General features: G+C 42.5%; 2 protein-coding genes across 5 annotated transcripts in view; one reads left to right on the top strand and one right to left on the bottom strand.

Moving 5' to 3' along the window:
* Positions 1-4,301: 4,301 nt before the first annotated feature.
* Positions 4,302-9,602, top strand: LOC113585714 (homocysteine-responsive endoplasmic reticulum-resident ubiquitin-like domain member 2 protein). 2 transcript variants are annotated; one of them, XM_027023379.3, is made up of 9 exons: positions 4,302-4,436; positions 5,121-5,275; positions 6,546-6,623; positions 7,083-7,184; positions 7,399-7,511; positions 7,685-7,804; positions 7,947-8,213; positions 8,638-8,749; positions 8,882-9,602. In XM_027023379.3, the coding sequence occupies exons 2-9, from the start codon at positions 5,129-5,131 to the stop codon at positions 9,044-9,046; spliced, it is 1,104 nt and encodes a 367-aa protein (XP_026879180.2). In that variant the 5' UTR covers positions 4,302-4,436; positions 5,121-5,128; the 3' UTR covers positions 9,047-9,602. The 2 variants fall into 2 exon arrangements, with proteins under 2 accessions (XP_026879180.2, XP_026879181.2); XM_027023380.3 differs by having other exon boundaries at positions 4,305-4,436; positions 5,125-5,275.
* A 1,955-nt stretch (positions 9,603-11,557) lies between these two features.
* LOC113585706 (sodium bicarbonate cotransporter 3-like) overlaps positions 11,558-21,571 on the bottom strand; it is a 34,433-nt gene continuing 24,419 nt past the window's right edge. For 2 of the 3 annotated variants that reach the window (XM_035519675.2, XM_035519683.2), the window contains exons 14-25: positions 21,394-21,527; positions 20,868-21,113; positions 20,269-20,374; positions 19,815-19,976; positions 17,621-17,734; positions 17,057-17,218; positions 16,393-16,644; positions 16,227-16,295; positions 15,848-16,021; positions 15,201-15,335; positions 13,814-13,935; positions 11,558-13,069 (exon numbers count right to left, since the gene is read on the bottom strand). In XM_035519675.2, coding sequence (XP_035375568.1) covers positions 13,006-13,069; positions 13,814-13,935; positions 15,201-15,335; positions 15,848-16,021; positions 16,227-16,295; positions 16,393-16,644; positions 17,057-17,218; positions 17,621-17,734; positions 19,815-19,976; positions 20,269-20,374; positions 20,868-21,113; positions 21,394-21,527 — 1,740 coding nt within the window. In that variant the 3' untranslated portion in view covers positions 11,558-13,005. The remainder of the gene's footprint in view (positions 13,070-13,813; positions 13,936-15,200; positions 15,336-15,847; positions 16,022-16,226; positions 16,296-16,392; positions 16,645-17,056; positions 17,219-17,620; positions 17,735-19,814; positions 19,977-20,268; positions 20,375-20,867; positions 21,114-21,393; positions 21,528-21,571) is intronic. The other variant, XM_081713077.1, reaches the window with a different exon arrangement.

Below are 21,571 nucleotides of genomic sequence, written 5' to 3'. Positions count from 1 at the left end.
CGTGACAGGCACGGCTCACGCAGGGCTCACGCAACACACGCACTGGACCCGTCTTACATCACTGACCAAACACAGGACCCTTCCAAAATCTGTAGACACACAGGGTCATCCGTCTTTTCCAATGACTGTATTCTCTATAGCACAGACATGACCTAGTACATGAGAAGAAAGCAGACATCACATGACAGATTTATATTGTTATATGATTCAAAAAGTGCTCCTGTGTTGCTATAATGTCCAAGCTTCCACCCAGGGCTGCGTGTGTTCCTCTGAGAGCTGAACCTCAGTGAGGGATAAAGCCAAACATGTCCAGCACAGCAGGGTCCCGCAGTATCTAACCATGGTAGAGCAGTTTAATGCTGGACAAGACAGAAGAAAAGCAAGAAGAAATCTCTTAAATCTATACTGTACCATCTCTGTCTCTCTCTCTCTCTCTCTCTCTCTCTCTCTCTCTCTCTCTCTCTCTCTCTCTTTCTCTCACACACTCACACATACACACTCACAAAGGAAGAGTGTGATAAGTCAGAAGTGGTCATATAAACCTGGGGGATGGACAGCTAAAATAACCCTTTGTAAAATAGAATAAATGGTATTTATTATTTTAAATGGTATTCACACCAAGACACAGAATGAAGTAAATGGGACAGAGCAGCTAATGCAGGAAGCCATTAGTGTCCACGTGCTTGCAGGGAGAGAGGAGAGAACATGTGTGTCTGATAGCAGTTGCAAACCTCCGTCCTCCTGCTTCCTACCACCAATTCACACGCACTCTATAACAGCTTTGCACCAGCTTCACAAACACGCACAAGCAAACGGCTTCACACAGTCTGGTACAAGTTCCGTTGTCACGGTGACCTTGCAGTAGGCCTACCTCTAATCTGCACTGCTCTCAACCAGCTCGTCTATCTGCGCTCTCTTAACTAGAATCAATGACGCAAATATGTGTAAACAAAGGTTTAATAAACGTTTAATAAATGCCTGATAAATGTTTGGAAATGTTTGAAATGTTAAATATTAAGTTCCTCATTACTAAATCCTCTTGTTATGCCTTGGCCATGGGAGAGAGACAGGAGGCTGAGATCCTCATCGATGAAGACGAGGTATTGTGGAGCACTCATAGTGTAGTCCAGCCCTCTCGATGGTCCTAGCAACCTTCTCCTGCTATTTTGTTATATGTTGTCCAGTCTGCTGTGCGACCTCCCACTCCCTCTGTCTGTAACGACACCTGAAAATAATGTATTATTGTTGTTGTTGTTGTTATGACTAATAATATCATTATACAATGTCCCACCCCAGTGTTTTTGTGCTGGGCTGAGTCTCACTCTAATGCCCTGTTGCCATGTCGACGGAGCTGGTCCTGGATGCCAGCCAGGAATGAGGCACTCATTCCCGTGCTGCCAACGTCACGCTGGCAGGTGCATGTGGCCTCTGCTAATGAAAAGAGGAAATGCATCCCAAGATAAGAGGAATGTTTACAATGAGAGGACGCACCGATCAAGATCTCGAGCAGCCCCGGCCGGATTTCTCATTTCTAAACAAAACAATAAGGCAGAGAACTCTCTGGCTGCACTGAAATTTACATTTGAATGAAACACTTTAGAATATGATCTTTCTATACCAATGTGGCGTACCCTTTGGCCATCATAGTCTCCTCATGAATAATAACAAAGATTTAACAATTATGAAGGTTCCTGCGTGAGTCTGCAGAACAAGACATACTCGTTTATCATTCTACACACAAAACACTGTCCTGAACTCACATTACACAATCATGAATGAGCTAACTTCAGGGATTCACAAGCAAAACTCATAGAACTGATCTACTGACATATGCAGCTATTACATAATGTGTATGCCGCCATAAAACCATTATAAAAATTATTTTTTATGTGAATATATTGTCTATTTCTGTGTAGTGTTTAAGTGATTTAATGTCTTAAGAACTTAAAAACAAAATAAAAAACAAACAATAATAAAATAATTAGAAGCAATTAGGAAATTATTTTTGTTAATTTCTCTGATGAATTTTCTGAAATATTTTCTTGGGTTCTGAATTGTAACATTTTTTAGTGAAAGAGACAATCTTAGACAACTGGAGCTTTTGGGGGACACTGTGAACAAAGGCACAAACAAAGATAATGTGAACAAAGGCAATGACCGACAACTAAGCACACGCCTACAGCGGTTTAAATACAGACGACATAACAAGACTAAACCAGGTGCAGGTATGTGCTAAACAACATGGGTGTGGTTACAAATGAGACAAACAATTAACTCCCACTGCATGTGGCGGGCCGTACCACGTGACAGTTAGAGGGGAGCGTTCCGTGGCAAACAGTAATTATAGAAAGTCTTGACACAATTAGAAATAAATATTCTTTGGAATATTCTTAGAAAAATTCTTTGGAATGCTTTCCCAAAAATCAGTACCTAGCAGTAGAGTGAACTGAGGATTCAGGAGAAGATTTTGCTTAGAACTTCATTCCTTCCTACCAAAATAGCAGAGCTGCCTAGCTCTTTTCACAGGACCAGCGGGGACCCCACATTCACACGTAATGCTGTTGGGAGGCTTTTCTCATTAAGTGTTGGCTTTAGGCCAAGCTACATTTCTGGAACAAGCTAAAGAAGTTTGCAGCATCTGGTTCAGATGATACAGAAAGTTCTGATCTGGGTACACAAAAATATTGTTAACCGCACATGCAAAAAGCCGGAAATCACTGTTTAGTGTTCCAAAACATCTCCACATCAAATAACAGACTTTTCTCAAAATCTGAACATAAAACATGGTGTTTTTTTTAATTATTAAAATGTTTTCAAAGAGTGTAAACTCCTCGATGTTTAATGGAGCCTGATTACAAACTGGTGATCAGTAATTCTTAAAAGAGCTAACTTCATCACACTCCATTGTAGGAGGCTACATTGGTGAGACACAGAAAAGCCCTGAACTTCCCGGAGGTTCAACAGGGGTGCTGGTGTTGCTCCCGTAACTCACCAGGGACCTGCCTCACCTGCCTTGTCTAAGAGAAGCCTCCGGCCGGAGACCGTGGCACCCACATGACCTTTTCTGTGATTGTGTGTCTTGATGGTATGCTTGCCTCACACAGGTGCAGCATGTGGCATACGTGTGATTTTACGTTGTCACGTTTTCCCTTTCTAAGTTTGGTGTGTTTGTCAGTCTTTAAAGTAGCTGAGTGCTTACGGTCGTCTTCGTTTCATTTGTTTCATTAAAATTCTTCATTTGGAGACTTAAATTTCCTCTCTGCACATGAAAAGAGATTCCACATACTGCCTGTATTTCTCTGCAACACTATTACAGTTACAGTTACAGTTACTGTTACTGTAACTGTTACTGTTACAGTTACTGTTACTATTACTATGACTGTTACTTTTATTGTCACTATTACAGTTACTGTTACTGTTACTATTGCTGTTACATTTACTGTTACTGTAACTGTAACTGTTACTATTGCTTTGCAGGCTACGAAAATATCAGCAGAACAGTGCCCATGGTGGCACACATGGTGGCTGGATCGCAGTGGTCTGGTGGAATGAACTAGGCCATATATAACTTACGCAACATAATCAAACTGTAGTTCCCAAAAGTATAAAAATGAAGACAAATTAAAATATAACTTTAATAAAAGTAGACTACACTAAGTCATGGGTTTAATCAATCATAAATTGGCATACAGGTAAATTTAGTTTATGCTGCAATAAAACATAATTTATAAATTAAACAGTTACTAGATTATTATATAGATATTAATCTGACAGTATTTTTTGTATTTTAAGTATTTTATTACATGGGTTAAGATTGTGAGTCTGCATCCAATAGACCCTGGGACTTTAAGGAGTAACGCAAAATATCCAGGAATGTACAATAAACACTTGGGCTTAAAAATCTTACTTAGGATAGTTAATTTCTTTGAGTTTTAATCTCAGATAGCTTTCCATCATATAAATAAAATGCACATTAATTACATTAATTACATCTAGAATCTGAATAATAATAAAAGTGTCACTGTCTGAATATGAATCCATGCAATATTTTATCACTCAGTAAGATAAATGTGTATTTTTTCACTGAAGGAATATATAGTATAGAATAATATATAATATATAGTATAGAATAATATATAATATATAGTATATATTAAAGTATACAATATACCCTACAGAAGGTCTTACTGTAGCTCTAATAGGTTCTGAATAATCGATTTATGTGATTCACCCTGCACACTGTAGGTGGCAGTAGTAACACAGTCCTCGTTTCGTCAGCTGGCACGTAAGAGACCGTAAACGCTTGCGTACGTGACGTCTGTGCCTGGTTGTGATGACGGCCATGATGGACGACTGAAGTAAACAACCTAACTAGCGACAGAAATGGAGACCTGTGTGAGAATTTAACGAAGGAAGTGGCCTGCGAACATCAGAAGGTATATATATAACTAAACCTGAGGAAGTGGAGCTAGCCTCGGCTCTGTAGATAAGTAGGTAGGTAGCGGAGCAGCAAGGTAGTTACATATCCTGCTTAGTTAGCTAGTTAGCTAGCGTTAGGACTGGTTGGCTGTCTGACTGGATGTAGTGGATGTTGGTTTAAGTGACTGTGAGTAGCTGAGATGTTAAAATGCTCAGACTAGGGTCTTAGTTATTAGCCAGCTAGGTAGCCAGCTAACTACTGAGCAGTTTGCAGAGGCTCTGTTGGCCGTAAAACGTGTTTTTTTTCTGACATTACTGATAAAAAATGACTGATATGCGGAACTTAGATAACTATCTTATTATGTTTATTTATTGTCGTCCCCTCATGTTGTTATCTTTAGCTAGTATGTCCACCATGGTATGGAATAACTTGCTATTCGTCCAGTGAATGAACTTTGTCATTTTGACTGCCTTGTTCTGTGGTTGTGTTCTCTCAGACAGTCTAGATAGCCATTTTTTTTTAAATATTTGATATAGTTAACGCATTCCTTTTCCTCCAGAAGAGTCCTCACTTATTCTCTACCAGGTCCTGTCTCTCTTTAAGGAAGCTAACACCCTAGAAATAGAGGCACTATATAGCTTGTTACCCAATGCTTGTGTGTGTGTGTGTGTGTGTGTGTGTGTGTGTGTGTGTGTGTAAGTAAGAAGAATGGAACAAGGAGTGGTGGATAGCCCTGTGATCCTGGTCATCAAAGCACCTGATCAGAAGTATGATGACCAGACTATTAACTGCTTCCTGAACTGGACAGTAGAGAAACTGAAGACCCACCTTTCTAATGTTTATCCAAGCAAGCCTGTGAGTGAAAGACAATGTTAATTCCACTAAAGTTAAGAATTTGTTACAGAATCATTACACTAGTTTATTTTCATTATGTTCTGAGAATGTTCATAGTAGTTTGTGGTATATAGTGGTACATGGGACAGTGTTAGCTCAGTAGTTAAGGTACTGGACTAGTAATCAGAAGGCTGCCAGTTTAAGTTCCACCACGACCAGGTTGCTACTGTTGATCTTAATGTAGTGATGTGATGCTTTGAGTTGACTCTTGGGAAGTGGACGAGTAACTGGTGTTGGCCAGCTAGCGTATGTCCCGTCTCTTCGGCTTGGTTGTCCACAGCAGGTGTTGGTGGTGCCTGCCTCCCCTCAGCACCTCGGACAGTTCCTCAAGACCTGGTGGCTTTTCTGTCTGGAACAGGAATACCACCCAACATGAAAGGACTCAGGGATACTTATTCAGGCAAATCCCTGAGTGAACACATTGGCACGGCTGGTGATAAAACCAAGACTGGTAGAAGTACAGAATCACAAAATGAGTGTCCGTTTCCATAGTAAAGCCCCTTGTTGCTAGACTCTGTGGGCTGGTACAACGTTAAAAAAACCCACTAGATCAGAACAGCCCTGTGCTTTGGTCTTGAGGCCTAGTGCAAAAGAAAAATTGTGTAACATTAAAAAGATGTATAAAAAGAAACAGGGCCAGGTTATGTCATTACTGCTCCTGTGCCGTCTAACACCTCCAGCCGAGCAGAACGTGGAGAGCTGGAGAGAGATGGACTTTTGTTCACATCCACTGTCTGCCATTACTGGACTTACTTCTGTATGTCTGAATAGCCCAAGCATAACATCTCACATTAAAGATGTCCCTTTTGGATGGGTCATTATATTTGAAAGGACCGGCTGTCTGGAAGTCGCGGTTGGACAGCTAAAGTAAAGCAAAAAGCCCCAGCATTACCTCTGACCACTGGGGAGCTCGCAAAAGGGTTGTTGTGCAAAGATAATTGCAGTGTGTTACAGCAAGTATCATTTTGAATACACACTCCAGTTTTTTAAGAGTGTCCTAGATTTACAGAACATAAAGACCCTGTACCCTGTTCTTACCTCTTGCATGTACACCATAAGACAAAGGCCATTTTCATCTTCGTCCTAAACGTTGTCTCAGTCTCCCTAATGTACAAGCTGATGTCATAGCTGTTGGTCATTTCTTGAACATTGGGTTTTATTGCTGTGCTTGAAGGTCCATTGTTTGTGTGTGTATGTGTGTGTGTTAATCTCTCAATGGTTTCTGTGGCAGCTCTCGAAGGATCAGAGGTTGGTGTACTCTGGAAAACTGCTCCAAGATCACTGCAAACTCAGAGATGTGCTCAGAAAGGTATTCCATCTGTTACTGTATGTCTTGATACTCCAGCATAGCTGTGTTCTCCCACACGCTCTGCTTCCTCCTGCGTGGACTCGAGGCATGTGAGTTCATATGCCGTATACACAGACCTCTATACGTGATCCCTGCCCCACCCAAAACCAAGAGGTGTGGACGAGTGGTGATCGACTGCTAAGGGCAGTGAGATGAGATGAAACTTGTTTAATAAATTCAGGAAAAAATAAAGATTCACATTCACACGCTGGTTCACTGTGTGCTCAGTTTATAATGTATATGAGCCCTTTATTCCTGCCGTGTTTCAGAAGTACCTGAAGTGTTAGTGTTACATGAACAAAGCATTGACCTCGCTGGCCTGGAACAGCGTGGTGTAAAGTGCACTAGCGGAGGACTGTAGGCCTGGTGAGTGTGTGCGTAACGTTGGCACTGTGGCTGAGTGTGTGTTCACCTCTGCAGCAGGACGAGTTCCACATGCTGCATTTGGTGTGTGCTTCACGTAGTCCGCCCCCCTCACCCACCGCATGCCGGAGGAGCGGAGGCAGCGGCCCCCAGCCAATGGTGAAGCACGCACCCTCTTACACAACACCACACACCTACACACACACACACACATACATATACCAAACATATAGTCCAAGAAGTTGGCATGTGATTTAAAAAAACCACAGCCAAACAGCTGCTTATAAGTTCCCTTCTTTTGGTAAGATTGGTAAGTTTATGTTTATGTTTTCAAGATCTAATTTTTAAGAATTCTTGTCTGTTTTGCTGTCAGACCCCTGGAAGCCCTTTCCCTGGTACTAACAGCCAATCAGCTTATACAGACGAGACCCTAGACAGGCTGACACAGGATGCGGGACACGTCTACAACCACGCATCCCCACAAGGGTAACTACGGTTTGCGTCATGGTCATCAGTGAAAAAGGAACCAGCTGGAAATAGCTACGGTGTCTTTTCTCAAGTTGTGATGTTGTCAGCTGGACTGGACCAGTGTGTGGAACTGGGTGGGAGGGTAGACAGACTGGAATATGTACTCTGGTGCTGTTTGCTGTCATGTGCAGATATGCATGGGCCACGTGGATGAGCGGGCACAGGCCAGACGTGCCCCACTACCCGCTGTACCCGCCCAGGACTCTGCTCTGGTGGCAGCAGCTCTACACTTGGCACTACCACATGAGCTAGTAAGACGCACACACAAACACAGCCACATGTGTGTATATCTGTATAGTGTGTCGCAGCAGAAGACACATGTACTCTCTCCCTCCCTCTCTCTCTTTCTCTGCCTCTCTCACTCTCTCTCTCTCTCTCTCTCTCTTCTATTAGTCAAACATGGGCCGCCACAACCCTTTGGCCATCACAGCAGCCCGCCCCTGTCCCAGCTACCCCACCCACAGAGGGGCAGGGCGCTGCCCGTGACGTCCCCCAGAACGCCCCAGTTGGGGAGGGGCAGAACGAGGAGGATGTGAACCGTGATTGGCTGGACTGGGTGTATACGGCGTCGCGAGCTGTCATTCTTCTTAGCATTGTGTATTTCTATTCGTCCTTTAGCCGATTCGTCATGGTGATGGGGGCCATGTTGCTGTTGTATCTGTGAGTCACCATTCACATTATTTTGGCTTGTTGGTTTGTTTGTGTTGTTGTTGTGGTGTTTTTTGTTCCAGAAATATATGTGGTGTTTTCTCAAAGTCTAAAAAAGATAAAAATTCAAGTAGCTTTGTGAAACATACAAATTGAGAAGCAGAAAAACAAGTTTTTAATAGACAAAGCATAAAGCAGTATTTCTCAGTCTAAGTATTTCTCCTTATCCAACATCCATTTTATCCTCACAAAAGTCTTAATTAATTAATTCATTTAATTAAAGGTTAATTAGCCAATCTGTGGAGTCAAATGCATTAAATGTGCAGGATGATTACTGAGAAACCCTAACCCTAAAAGGGCTGTGATTTGGTTCTGTGTGTGGTTCTGAATCACCTGATTGGTGGGTGCTGGTGGTGACACTGTACCTCATCTGTAGGCATCAGGCTGGCTGGTTGCCCTTTAACCTGGACAATGAGCTCCAGGACCTCGCAGACCTGGCCAATCAGGACGAGCCGAATGCTGAGAACCACAATGACTTGCAGGACATGGTGCCTGATTTTAAACATTGCCACATTTTACACGACACACGGTGCTGTAGAGAAGGCAGACCTGAGAAGTTAGATCTGTCTGATTATTGGATTTCTGCCCCCTCCCCCTGCCTCTCTCTCTCTCTCTCTCAGGAAAGGCTGGCAGATGAAGACGAGGAGGAGGAGCAGAGAGGAGACCGGACAGAAGTTGCGGAGGAAGGGGGGATGAACGCAGGCTTCCTCTCCTCCGCCTGGTCCTTCATCACCACGTTCTTTGCCTCTCTAATTCCTGAAGGCATTCCCAATGCTGTAAACTGACTGTCCCCAACCTCAGGGCCTCCACTGAAGCCCACACTGACCCCATATGGGCCCCTCCCCTGCTCACTGCCCTTCTCGTCCAAAGCCCTTCAGAACTGACAAACACCTGTTAGTGGTTCAGGTGTGGAAGCGACCGAGAGCACACATGGACCAGCCTCCCCAGGTGGGGCTGTGATGGCGTCTCGTACAAGTCTTGAACAAATACACACCCATTCAGGCAGTATTGCAGGAGGGATGGAGTTTGCGTAGCTGGGACTAGCAGAGATTCATGGAGCCTCCTCCTGGGATAGATGAAGCCTTGCTCTCTGGCCCGATGCATTTCACGCCTCCTATAAGCTCATTTCAAATGGAGGAAAAATATTTTTAAGCGCATTTTATAAGTCTGTTTAGTAATTCCCTTTCTATCTTATTTGAGAGGCTCAACACGTTATGGAGAACAAACTCCATAAAGCGCAGGTGCACGTGTCCTTGTTTTTAAAAACTAGCACTTAAAACTTTTGTTTTCCCCATAAAATTGAACAGTTTTGGATTAAAAAAAACTTTATTACCCCCTTTACCTTTGGTTCTGTTATTTAGTAAGAAGCAGCTTTGAAATTCCAATACCAGCGCAAGGCACATAGTAAAAAGCAGTACTAACATGAACTAGCTAGTAAAGACATCCATGTCATTCAGGAGACACTGACTACAGACGATGTCTGACAATCATGAAACATTAGCTGGGAATTTCATCCCAAAAAGTTCAAATGTTAACTACCATTCTCCTTGTTTTCATGGACACATGGTGGGGAAATATCAGCGCCATCCATGCATAGTTCAAATGAGGCTTCGCCTACTGACAGGGCAGAATGCAGTATGACAAATAATTTGTTAATTGGATTGTGAATCTGAGCCACATTCTTTCTTTCATGATTTCAGACAGGTACTGGACAGCTGAACTTCATTTTGGTTCACGCTGTTGTCTACTAAACGAGTCATATTATTCTCGTGTCATCCGGAGGCCTGTTTGGAAATGGCTGACATTTCCCTCAGCGCTCTTTGCTATGAAAGGCTTTTCACACAGGGATGGAAAAATGTCATCCGAGGACTCGGTATTTGTGAAACTGAATGTGAAGGTATCGGTCCATTCCCCCGTAAACATGTGGTCCAAAAAATTGCAAGCCAATTTGTGTCCTATTATTAAAATTCCATTAGCATAAACAAAGTTATACAAGGCAGTGACGTTTACACTGACAGAGTTTCTTTAAGAATGGCCGCCAAATTTGTTTTTACAGGTTAGTGGGACTATGAATAACACTACAACTAAACGCACAAAGGTGTAGTTTAGAGACCACTGAAGAGGTTCTGTGAGACGGCTAATACAAATTGTGCCATGTTTGGCAGTGGACGTTTCGTGTTAGGCGTCTCATAGATTTTCTTCTGTCAGGACTATTGTTGGCTGATTTGGTTCGTGTGGTGGACCACGTTAAACTTACTCAGGCTCCTGTGCCTTGACATACTCGCAGCGATTCTGCTGCCTCCGCCATGGTCCTGCTAGAACAGTTACTTCTAGGTTAAAAATGTCCTGCCACTTACAAAACTCACCCACACACATACAGATAATAAATTGCCAAGTGGATGTGGGTGCAAGGTAACTCCTTAAAGTGGGTGTAGACTGTCAAATGGCAAAATTGCAGCGTAGCAAGAATGTCAGCGAGCACTGGACACGACTGAACGTGTATACCAAAGCTGTTAAATCCAAGATAGTTATTTACCTCTTGAGAGCCAAACAGACATATGTTAAAAGCACCGTTAGTCATCACCTCAAGCCAACATTACAATTACTGACTTAACGAAAGTGCTTTTCGCACCAGCAGGTCTGGCCCTCAAATGAGAAACACTATACTTTTGTGATATTTGAATTTCCCAGCACAAGCAATGCGCACAATATTACTTCTGTTCTTTAAACAGAAAACAACATAAAGTTATAAAGTCTGTCAGCCTCCGAATACGCATATATACATACACCTCCCACTCCCACAAATATCGATCATGTACTGTGTGTACTACAGCAGAATGGATCCACCTTGCTATGTGTGGGTGTGCACCAAAAAATATGTAGGCCTGGTATTTTTCATTCAAGTTCAGGCAAACGGTTAACAGGTGGTAACAGCCGGTCTGAGTAAGATGGCAGTGCACAGCATCATGCAACACTCATCGTGTTTGTGGGGGAATGAATGATGACTAATGTCCATGTGCTATGTAATTCTAATCCCAATATAAAGATTATTTTAGCAAAGATCTACTCTGCTTGGAGTGTGTAATTACAATGTCCTAAAGCAAAATTATAAGCAGAATGCGTTTGTCTATGTTTATTTATGTGTATGTGTGTACTATGTGCTGAAGTCTGCTCCATTTTAAATAATATAAGCAGTCTACAGTCATTATGCAACGTGTGTGTGTGTTTGCACATGACATACAAAGTAATTTATTTTACCTCCATATTATTTCGTTCCAAGAAAACCTGACTCCATGTTCCAGCATTAAATAAACTGCCACTACACAGAATACATATTTATTGCTTTTTGTCAAGAATTTTACAAAATACAGTATTATTGTTTATTGCACAAGTATATAGTAACATATCTGTGTGTTCCTTGCAGGTGGTAGTGTGTTCTGCTCCTCCCTTTTGTGGTCATCTCTCGCCTGTGTTTGGATCCTATAGGATGCAGCTTTCAAAATTAATCTCCATTTCTTTGCTAAGTGAGAATATACCTATTGTGGAGCTGCCGTCAGTCCAGCCTGCAGAAGGAACACTCTATCCCGAGAGGCCTGTCACTCGCCTACAGCACAGTGCTGAATGAAATCTTTACTTACAGCAATACACCACCAAACACACTGAATGCACTGCAGCCAGACAGCCTGTGGACTCCTGTTGTTTTTAACACAATATCAAAACAATATACACATAAAACAGCACAGTGTTTGTAACACAGTATCAAAACATACACAGTCACAGGACAGAATGTTTTAAAAACGAATTGGCAGTATTTGAAACACTTACAGTATACAATCACTAGTACTGGAATACAGTGAGGGGGTTAAGAACATAGCTCCCCAAAGTGCTTTAAATACAGACATCAGTTATAGAATTCCTAGAGAAGAACCAGGGACAGTACTGTGCAGGTGCAAATGTATATGGAAGTGGGGTGTGTGTGTGTGTGTGTGTGTGTGTGTGTGTGTGTGTGTGTGTGTGTGTGTGTGTGTATGTATATATATATATATATATATATATATATATATATATATATATATATATATATATATATATATGAAAGCTAAACATTTAATATCCTTTGTCCTTTGTCCTTCTCTCTGTGCATGACAACAGCTACGCTATGCAAGGCACACATAATTCATACATGAATTATTACCTCTATGTTTCTTAAGGTTGTCCATGTTACACATGATTCATGTATGAATGTGGAACACACTATAGCACACGTCTGTTAATGTACGTCCTGCTTCACAACAGTATAATGACTGCTTCAGCAGTGAAATCACCAAACTGTGTATCCCCGCTATACTGTCTGTTACTGAACTTTGAACTAGTTTTCACCCATCAGTTCCTGATGCAAGCATTAAAGAACATTTATATCCAAAATATTTTAAATTGTGTAAAATATTTTGGATTAACAAGAAAACTATACAAAATAAAAATATAATTTGCTTTTTAAGCTTAAATTAAAAAAAATAATGAGATAAATGTGCAAGTCAGTTCGAACATTCCAAGACTTTCCTATGCCCCTTCAGTTGGTGGTGTTGACTGTTCTCACCTCCGTGTCTACCAGCAATACTCCAGGCCAGCAGGTGGAGCCGTTGGCTGTAGCCCATGACCGAGTCAGCAGAGTGGGCTGGTTCTGCCGGAGTTTATCTGTGGTGGAGAGGGCTGTCACTCCAAACGGGAGGAATAGGCTCCGCCTCTAGAGGGACGTCCCCATATTCATTCCTTCCATATTTACCCTAACGCAAACCACCTTCTCTTGGCTGCCCCGAAAATGCATGGGAATAAAAGAAGAAAGACACAGAATTAGAACAAATCAAATGCATAAACAGAGAGAGAGAGAGAGAGAGAGAGAGAGAGAGAGAGAGAGAGAGAGAGAGAGAGAGAGAGAATCCTTTGAATTAGATTGAAACTACAAAATTATTAGCAAAATGAATATTGGTAGGATTACTAATAACTAAAATTAGTAAGATAATAATAGTTTAGCCAGAAACAGACTAATGCACATATTGTGGAACTAAACAGAAGGTTACATATTTAAAATGCACATATTATAATGCACAACATGCCCATAAACATGTACTGTTTTAAAAAGGTCAAATATATTAGCCCTCTTTTTACTACAGCACATGAACAGCTGAGGTTAATCTGGAGTCAAATCGCTTGGTCATGTCAGAGTTGTTCTGCATGCCAGTGTGCTTTACTCCTGATGAACACGCACACATGGCACCACAATCGAGGAACGCAGCCGAAGAACGCAGAGTCCAAACTCCACTGCATCTGGATGTATGCTGTACCACTTCCAGCTACCGACCAAGGGGGCATAATTGCAATTGCAGCAGTTTTAAATGCTATTAAAAGAGTGTTTTGGTACATGATAATAAGTCTCAAGGACACTCGTGAATTGTAATAACTAATGAGCAATTGAGGGCACTCTCCTGCCCCAAGTGCTTCTGTGTACTGTTTGTGGTCTGCAGCATCTATGTTGTCCTCTAGAGGGCGCTCACCTGCCAGAGTGAGAGTGCCGTGGAACCTTCAGCACATTCCCTACTTTTCCTCCTCCTCCCTCTTCCTCCCCTGCATAGGTCAGTGCTGTCTCCTCCTCTTCCTCCATATTCTGCTCAACTTCCTGTTACGAAGAGATCCAATACGTCGTTTATATAACTTAAGTCATGCTGAGAAAATAAGAAATGTTTTCACAAGTTACACCTCTCCATGGGCCTAGGACCAACCTGATTCAAACAGATTATGTGTTTACTGCACTAACCCCAAAGCACTCTGTAAGACTCGTGAAATATGAAGTATATGCTGTAGTACATGTACACTGTACTGTACTATGATGTGGGCAGTGGTAGCTCAGTGGTTAAGGTGCTTGACTTGTAATTGAAAGGGTGCTGGTTCAAGCCCCACCACTGCAGCGTTGCTGCTGTTGAGCAAGACCCTCAATACTGTACTATAGTGTGTTATATATACTACAGTAGTTATATACACTGTACTATGTAATGTTAGATATATACACTATACTATAGTGTTATATATACTACAGTAGTTATATACACTGTACTATGTAATGTTAGATATATACACTGTACTATAGTGTGTTATATATACTACAGTAGTTATATACACTGTACTATGGTAATGTTAGATATATACACTGTACTATAGTGTGTTATATATACTACAGTAGTTATATACACTGTACTATGTAATGTTAGATCTATACACTGTACTATAGTGTGTTATATATACTACAGTAGTTATATACACTGTACTATGGTAATGTTAGATATATACACTGTACTATAGTGTGTTATATATACTACAGTAGTTATATACACTGTACTATGGTAATGTTAGATATATACACTGTACTATAGTGTTATATATATACTACAGTAGTTATATACACTGTACTATGGTAATTTTATATATATACTGTACTATAGTGTGTTATATATACTACAGTACTTATATACACTATACTATATTATGTTATATATAATGTACACTGTACTATAGTGTGTTATATACACTACAGTAGTTATATACACTGTACTATGGTAATGTTAGATATATACACTGTACTATAGTGTGTTATATATACTACAGTAGTTATATACACTGTACTATAGTGTGTTATATATACTACAGTAGTTATATACACTGTACTATGGTAATGTTAGATATATACACTGTACTATAGTGTGTTATATATACTACAGTAGTTATATACACTGTACTATAGTGTGTTATATATACTACAGTAGTTATATACACTGTACTATAGTGTGTTATATATACTACAGTAGTTATATACACTGTACTATGTAATGTTAGATATATACACTGTACTATAGTGTGTTATATATGCACTTTAAGATGATATTCTACCTGCTTTGCTCTTTTCTTCTTGTTGTCATCCTCTTTCTTCTTCTTGCTCTCGGGCATCAGATCGTCCAGCCAGCTCAACTCTCTCTTAGTGAAGAAGAGATCTAGAAGTTTTCGCACAAACACCAGTGCCAGCACCTGGAGAAGTGGAGCCCAGCAGCAAAGTAAGCTAAAGCAGACCTGCTCAACATGGCCACAGGTGAGAATTAACAACCTCCAGTAAACGTTCGGTTCACACTGGCATGTGCTTGGTGAATTCTGCAAGACTTCCAGAGTTATATACCCAGCAATTACTGGATATCAAAAGGTACTGGACTAGTAATCAGAAGGTTGCAAGTTCAAGTCCCGTTACCACTGTAGTAATACTCTTTATTATGTACGTTTACAGCACTTATCTGACTTATCCAAAGTGACTTACAATTCCGGCTGAACACAACTTGAATAACTGAATGTTAAGGGTCTTCCTCAGGGGCCCAACAGTGGCAGCTTGGCAGTGGTGGGACTTGGACTGAGTTTATGAGTTTTAGAGGGTGACAGACGCAAAGTACTGTTTCCACAGTGAGTAGTGAAGAAGAATTTGATGTGGTTGCTGTTGTTGTTTTTATAAGCACACATAGAGCAGCCGACAGGAGTCACAGGGTCACCATTACCATCATAGGGAAAACAACGCGTGCTGTGGAGGCTTTGATGACCCACAGGAGCACGAGACAGGTGAGCTGCACCAGCGTGAAGACATGCACCTTCCACAGTGGCACATAGCGCAGGTAGATCAGATCCGGCTGGTGCTTTGCTGGCATGGCAAATAGCTTAATCCTGTCAAAGAACTGAGAGGGGGAGGGGAGGAGAGAGAGAGAGAGGGGGAGGGGAGGAGAGAGAGAGGGGGGAGGGGAGAGCGATGGAAAGAGGAAGGGAGACGGGGGGACTGGGGGCATTACTGAAAGAAACTCAGTCATGACCTCAAGTGAAAATGACATGCAAGTGCATATCTGGAGCTGCATTAATCATAATGCCACAACACGACTACTGTACCTGTATGCCCTTCAGAGACGATACGCCCATATAGAGAAAGACTCCATACAGCACAGGCATGGGAATAAACTAGACACAGCACACCGTTATTATAGAAATACACAAACCACAACACTTCATGTTTTTATGACGATGACCTCTCACTTTTAGAGCATGTGCAACTGACCTTTAGCGCGGAGGTCATGAAGACAGAGCAGCCCATGAGGGTGAAGATGAGGACCCCGGTGAGACGCTGTTCCCTGATGCCCAGGAACTTGGGCTGTTCTCCGGGTGCTGAACAGCCGGACTCCACCTTCAGACTGTTCACGTGCGAGATGGAGAGCACGGTCGCTGCGACGAACCAGGGCAAGCCCATCACCGAGCACACGCCCAGCATCACAGCAACCACCAGCAGGTCCAGGTGATACCCACCGCCTTTCTGCAGAGAGCGGGACAAATGTGAGGAAACACACACACACACACACACACACACACACAGAGCAAAAGCCTGCAGTGTTTACAGGGAGCTGAACATAACACACACTGTAGGAGTTCATTCAATTCATTCATTCAGTACTGTAAGTGTTAATTCTGCCTGTAGGTGTTAATTCTGCCCTATAGGTGTTAATACAGTCTGTAGGTGTTAATTCTGCCTGTAGGTGTTCATTCTGCCCTGTAAGTGTTAATTCAGCCTGTAAGTGTTCATTCTGCCTGTAAGTGTTAATTTGGCCCTGTAGGTGTTAATTCATTACTGAGATGTTTTGATGTGTATACTGAGTCTTGAGGAGTCATGTGCGTGGCCCTTAGAAGGCAGGGAGGGGGCAGGCCCCGGGAGCCGCTGTGGGTGGTACCTTGAGCTTGTGTTCCTTGCGGTTAATGATGACGGCTGTAATTTGCTGATCCATGAAGATGAGTATTGTGCAGAGCAGGGCGGGGATGACCGAGGCCACCACCGTCCACCACGGGTTAGAGTCCAGCGGAGAGACCAGCCACCCACGGTGCTTAGAGGTGGGCTATACACACATACATACACAAATGTACACTCACGCATACGCACACACACATACACACATACACATGCACAAATGTACACACAGGCAGATGCGCGCACACACACACACACACACACACACACACACACACACACACACACATACACACATGCACACACACACGCACACACACATGCACACACACAAACGCATGCAAGCACATAAACAAATGGGATGTGTACAAGAGTTAGGACCTTGCAAGTTCCAGGCAAAATACATACTTTTTACATACTTTTAATATCGTATTATATCATGCCGTTTATTAAGTGAAAAGATTTTAAACTGATTTTGTTGGTATGACTGTGTGTATGTGTGTGTGCATGTGCGTGTGCGTGTGTGTGTATGTGTGTGTGTGTGTGTTACCTCAAAGCGGTCTGGTACATTGAGTTTTGGGGATGGAATCCCTATCAGATAATCAACCAGCACCATCACCATTATAGTCAAAAACACAGCGAAGTCACTGATGGTGGAGCGCACCTACACACACACACACACACACACACACAGACACATACTCGTGCACACATATACACACACACATGCGCGCGCGCGCCCACACACACACACACACACACACACAGATAGATACACACAGACAGAAACATACACACACATACCAAAATACATATTCAGCAAACAAATATATAACATATTCACTGATCAGCCATCATGTTCCAACCCTAACCCTGATATTGTGTAGGTGTTCCTCCTGCTACAAACACCTGTGACCATTGATTCATGGACTCCTTGAGATCTCAGAAATGTCCTGTGGTGTCTGGCACCAAGACTTTATAGACCTTAATGTTAATATTAAAAATATTACTATTACTCACTGGAAAAACTCACTAATGGATCATGTATCAGTGGAAAAAATATCTGCCTCCACTGAAAACAAAACAACTCCGTATGACCCAGACTAAATCCCAGCGATTAACTCTGCACTAATCACCCTAACTAATTAATATCACTGGAAAAGGAGGTACACTGAAATCCAACACCCAATTCCACATCACCCCATATGTAACTACAAAACACTTTCCTCTGTGCACACATACACTGAATGGTATTCCTGTTTAATACTGTTATTTTAACATCTTGTGTACATATTCCTTTTGTTATTAATCAGTAATTTATTTCAAAATAATTTAATATATACTATAGTTTTTTCTACTTTTTTTCCCCGTTGTCAATGTCTAGACTTCCTCTTAGTTCATTCATGTTTACGTGTCCTCCTTCATACACGATGCATGATTACTAATAAAGTCTTTATAGTCCTCTGAAGAGCACTATTGAGAAAAGACTCCCGCAAAAAAGAAAAGAAAAAGTCCTGTAAGTCCTGTAGTAAGATCCTTTCAGTCCTGTAAGTCCTGTAGTAAGATCCTTTCAGTCCTGTAAGTTGTGATGTGGGGCGTTCAGGGATTAGACTTGTTCTTCCAGCACATCCCACAGGTGCTCGATTGGATTGAGCACTGAGGAATTTGGAGGTCAAGTCAACACCTTGAATCTGTTCCTCAAACTGCTCCTGAAGAATGTTTGGATTATGGCTGGAATGTGTTTGCTCTGCAATAATGTTTAGACAGGTGGCATATGTCAAAGTAAAATCTGCATGAATGCCAGGACTCAAGGTTTCCCAGCAGAACATTTCCTGGACTAACACACTGTCTCCACTGGCTTGTCTTCTTCCCATAATGCATCATTACCCCATCATCCACATGATGGAGAAGAAAACATGATTTATCAGCTGTGGTCACATTCTTCCGTGTCTCTGTGATCCAGTTCTGATGCTCACATGCCCGTTGTAGGCACTTCCTCTGTTGGCCTGGACACTGTCTGATCTGAGACCTGCTGCCCTGCACAGTGTGTCCTGTCAATGTTAATCAGTTTTGATCAGAACCAGCAGGAAAGTTTTCAGCACTTTGTGCTACGGTCGTTCTTCTGTGGGATCAGAGCAGACGGACCAGCCTTCTCTGTGAATCAGGGAGTCTTGGACACTCATCACCCTGTCGCAGGTTCTCTGGTTGTCTGTACCAACCACTGTACACTGGGCTCACCCCACGAGACCTGCTGTTTAGGAGATACTCAGGCCCAGTCTCAGTCATCGAGTTTTGGCTCTTGTCACAGTTTGGTTCTTGTCAAAGTCACTCAGATCTTCACACTTGACTATTCACTCACTGAGTAATTATGTCCCACCCATGACTGGTGCTGTTGTAATGAGGTCATCGGTGGTATTCACTTAACCTGTCAGTGGTTTTAACACTGCGACTGATCAGTGTAAACACACAAACAAAAGTGGAAACAAAATGATCTCTCATAAGAGAGGAACACCTCCCCTGGTGTAACCTGGCACTTAAGCCACATGTGTCCATGTAATTATCTGCCTAAACCTGAAGATTATTGTTTAGTTAATAAAGTTAAGAGACATTATGAAAGTCTGTAGTCTTTGTAGTGCTGAGGGTGTTTGGAGCGTGTAAGGGTTAAAGGTCAGGTTAAATGGAGCTGTGTTGTGGAGTGTGGCCTTGTAAGGGTTAAAGGGGCAGGTTGGGGCAGGTTGGGGCACCTTGGTGGGGAAGTATCGCTCCATCTTAAACTGCTTCAGCAAAGATGAGAGGAAGAACGTAGTGAAGAAGAGAATGACGGACCAGAAGAGAACATCAGGGATGAAGGGGCCGTGGTGACCACACGCAGAGCCCACGAACTCACCATTCAGCAGTTTACACATCTACAGACACACACACACACACACACAGAGACACAGGCACACACACAGGCCCACACATGCACACATGCACACACACACACACACACACACACAGGTGCACACACACACAGGCGCACACACACACAGGCGCACGCACACACACAGTCGTACGCGCACACACACGCACACACACACAAATACCCAAAGACACAGGGAACACTTAGTTACATGTTAAATAAAGGCAATTACACACACATATAAATATATGTGTGTGTGTGTGTGTGTGTGTGTGTGTGTGTGTGTGCATACTGACCGAAACATTAAGTTGATTCCATGGTATGGATTCTGCAGTGTGTCCCGTGTGGTTCCAGACCTCCAGTGTCTCATTGGTCACGTGACCCGGACCAGAGCACTGACAACTACAGGGGCAGAAAGGGACAAACTTGTGTATCTGATATTCCCCTAAATATACTATACAGAAATAAAATCCTATTAGAATGCATGTTGTGTGTGTGTGTGTGTGTGTGTGTGTGTGTGTGTGTGTGTGTACTCACCTGTACAGTGTCAGGTTATCCAGATTACTGTATGTGTTGACTGGGTAGTGACGTGTGTGTGTGTGTGTGTGTGTGTGTGTGTGTGTGTTTGTGTGTGTATGTGTGTGTGTGTGTGTGCGTGTGTGTGTGTGTACTCACCTGTGCAGTGTCAGATTATCCAGATTACTGTGTATGTTGACTGGGTAGTGATGTGTGTGTGTGTGTGTGTGTGTGTGTGTGTGTGTGTACTCACCTGTGCAGTGTCAGGTTATTCAGATTACTGTGTATGTTGACTGGGTAGTGATGTGTGTGTGTGTGTGTGTGTGTGTGTGTGTGTGTGTGTGTGTGTGTGTGTGTGTGTGTGTGTGTGTGTACTCACCTGTACAGTGTCAGATTATCCAGATTACTGTGTGTATTGACTGGGTAGGTCTCGCCCAGGTGCACCAGTTTCTCCAGGGCTTCGTAGATAAAGATTATGCAGATTAGGGCAGCGAACGCCTCCTCTGTGAAGCGTGTGATGTAACAGACGAGCGAGCTCGCATCTGTGGCAACTAGCACTATGCAGAGGAAGGCCGTCCACAGGCCGATACAGGCGCGCAGGGATAGATACACCATACCATAATCCCTAATGCATCACAGAGCATTGAGCAGGATTTAGCATTAGGCATTTCACAAATATGTGTTTTTAAATAATATTAAATTTTCAAAATGAAAAAGTCACTGCATTAACATTTATATTTGCCAATGCTGTGGCAATTTTCTTTGTTTGCTTAAACCTAGTGAAAGACCATGCGAAAATGTTTATTACCCTAAAAGGCTTGTTTTCGACTACAAGCAAAAGTTTTTGATCGTGTTTATTCAAAAGTACTCCACTGGAGGGCAGCATTGCACAGAAAACGACTCACTCGCAGAATTTGAAGAGGATTTTCTCAAAGACCAGGACAGGACCAGTGCTGCCCAGGATGGTCAGAGGTTGACCAGCGAAGAGCGAGAACGCCACTCCAGTCAGAGACGCTCCAAATAAGGACTCGATTGCACTCTGAGACAGAGAGTCATGTGAAAGAGAGAGAGGGAAAGAGGAGG

This window comes from Electrophorus electricus, chromosome 4 (assembly GCF_041902795.1).
Source record: "Electrophorus electricus isolate QZ-2024a chromosome 4, ASM4190279v1, whole genome shotgun sequence".
Classification (NCBI taxonomy): domain Eukaryota; kingdom Metazoa; phylum Chordata; class Actinopteri; order Gymnotiformes; family Gymnotidae; genus Electrophorus; species Electrophorus electricus.
The sequence above is the reverse complement of the archived record's forward strand: the minus strand, read 5'-3'. Positions and strand labels throughout refer to the sequence as shown.

Excerpts from the sequence above, each read along its gene's own strand:
- LOC113585714 (XM_027023379.3), top strand. The coding sequence starts at position 5,129 with ATGGAACAAGGAGTGGTGGATAGCCCTGTGATCCTGGTCATCAAAGCA. Across the intron at positions 7,185-7,398 it reads GCAGCGGCCCCCAGCCAATG|ACCCCTGGAAGCCCTTTCCC; the intron begins GTGAAGCACGCA and ends TTTTGCTGTCAG. Across the intron at positions 8,214-8,637 it reads GCCATGTTGCTGTTGTATCT|GCATCAGGCTGGCTGGTTGC; the intron begins GTGAGTCACCAT and ends CCTCATCTGTAG.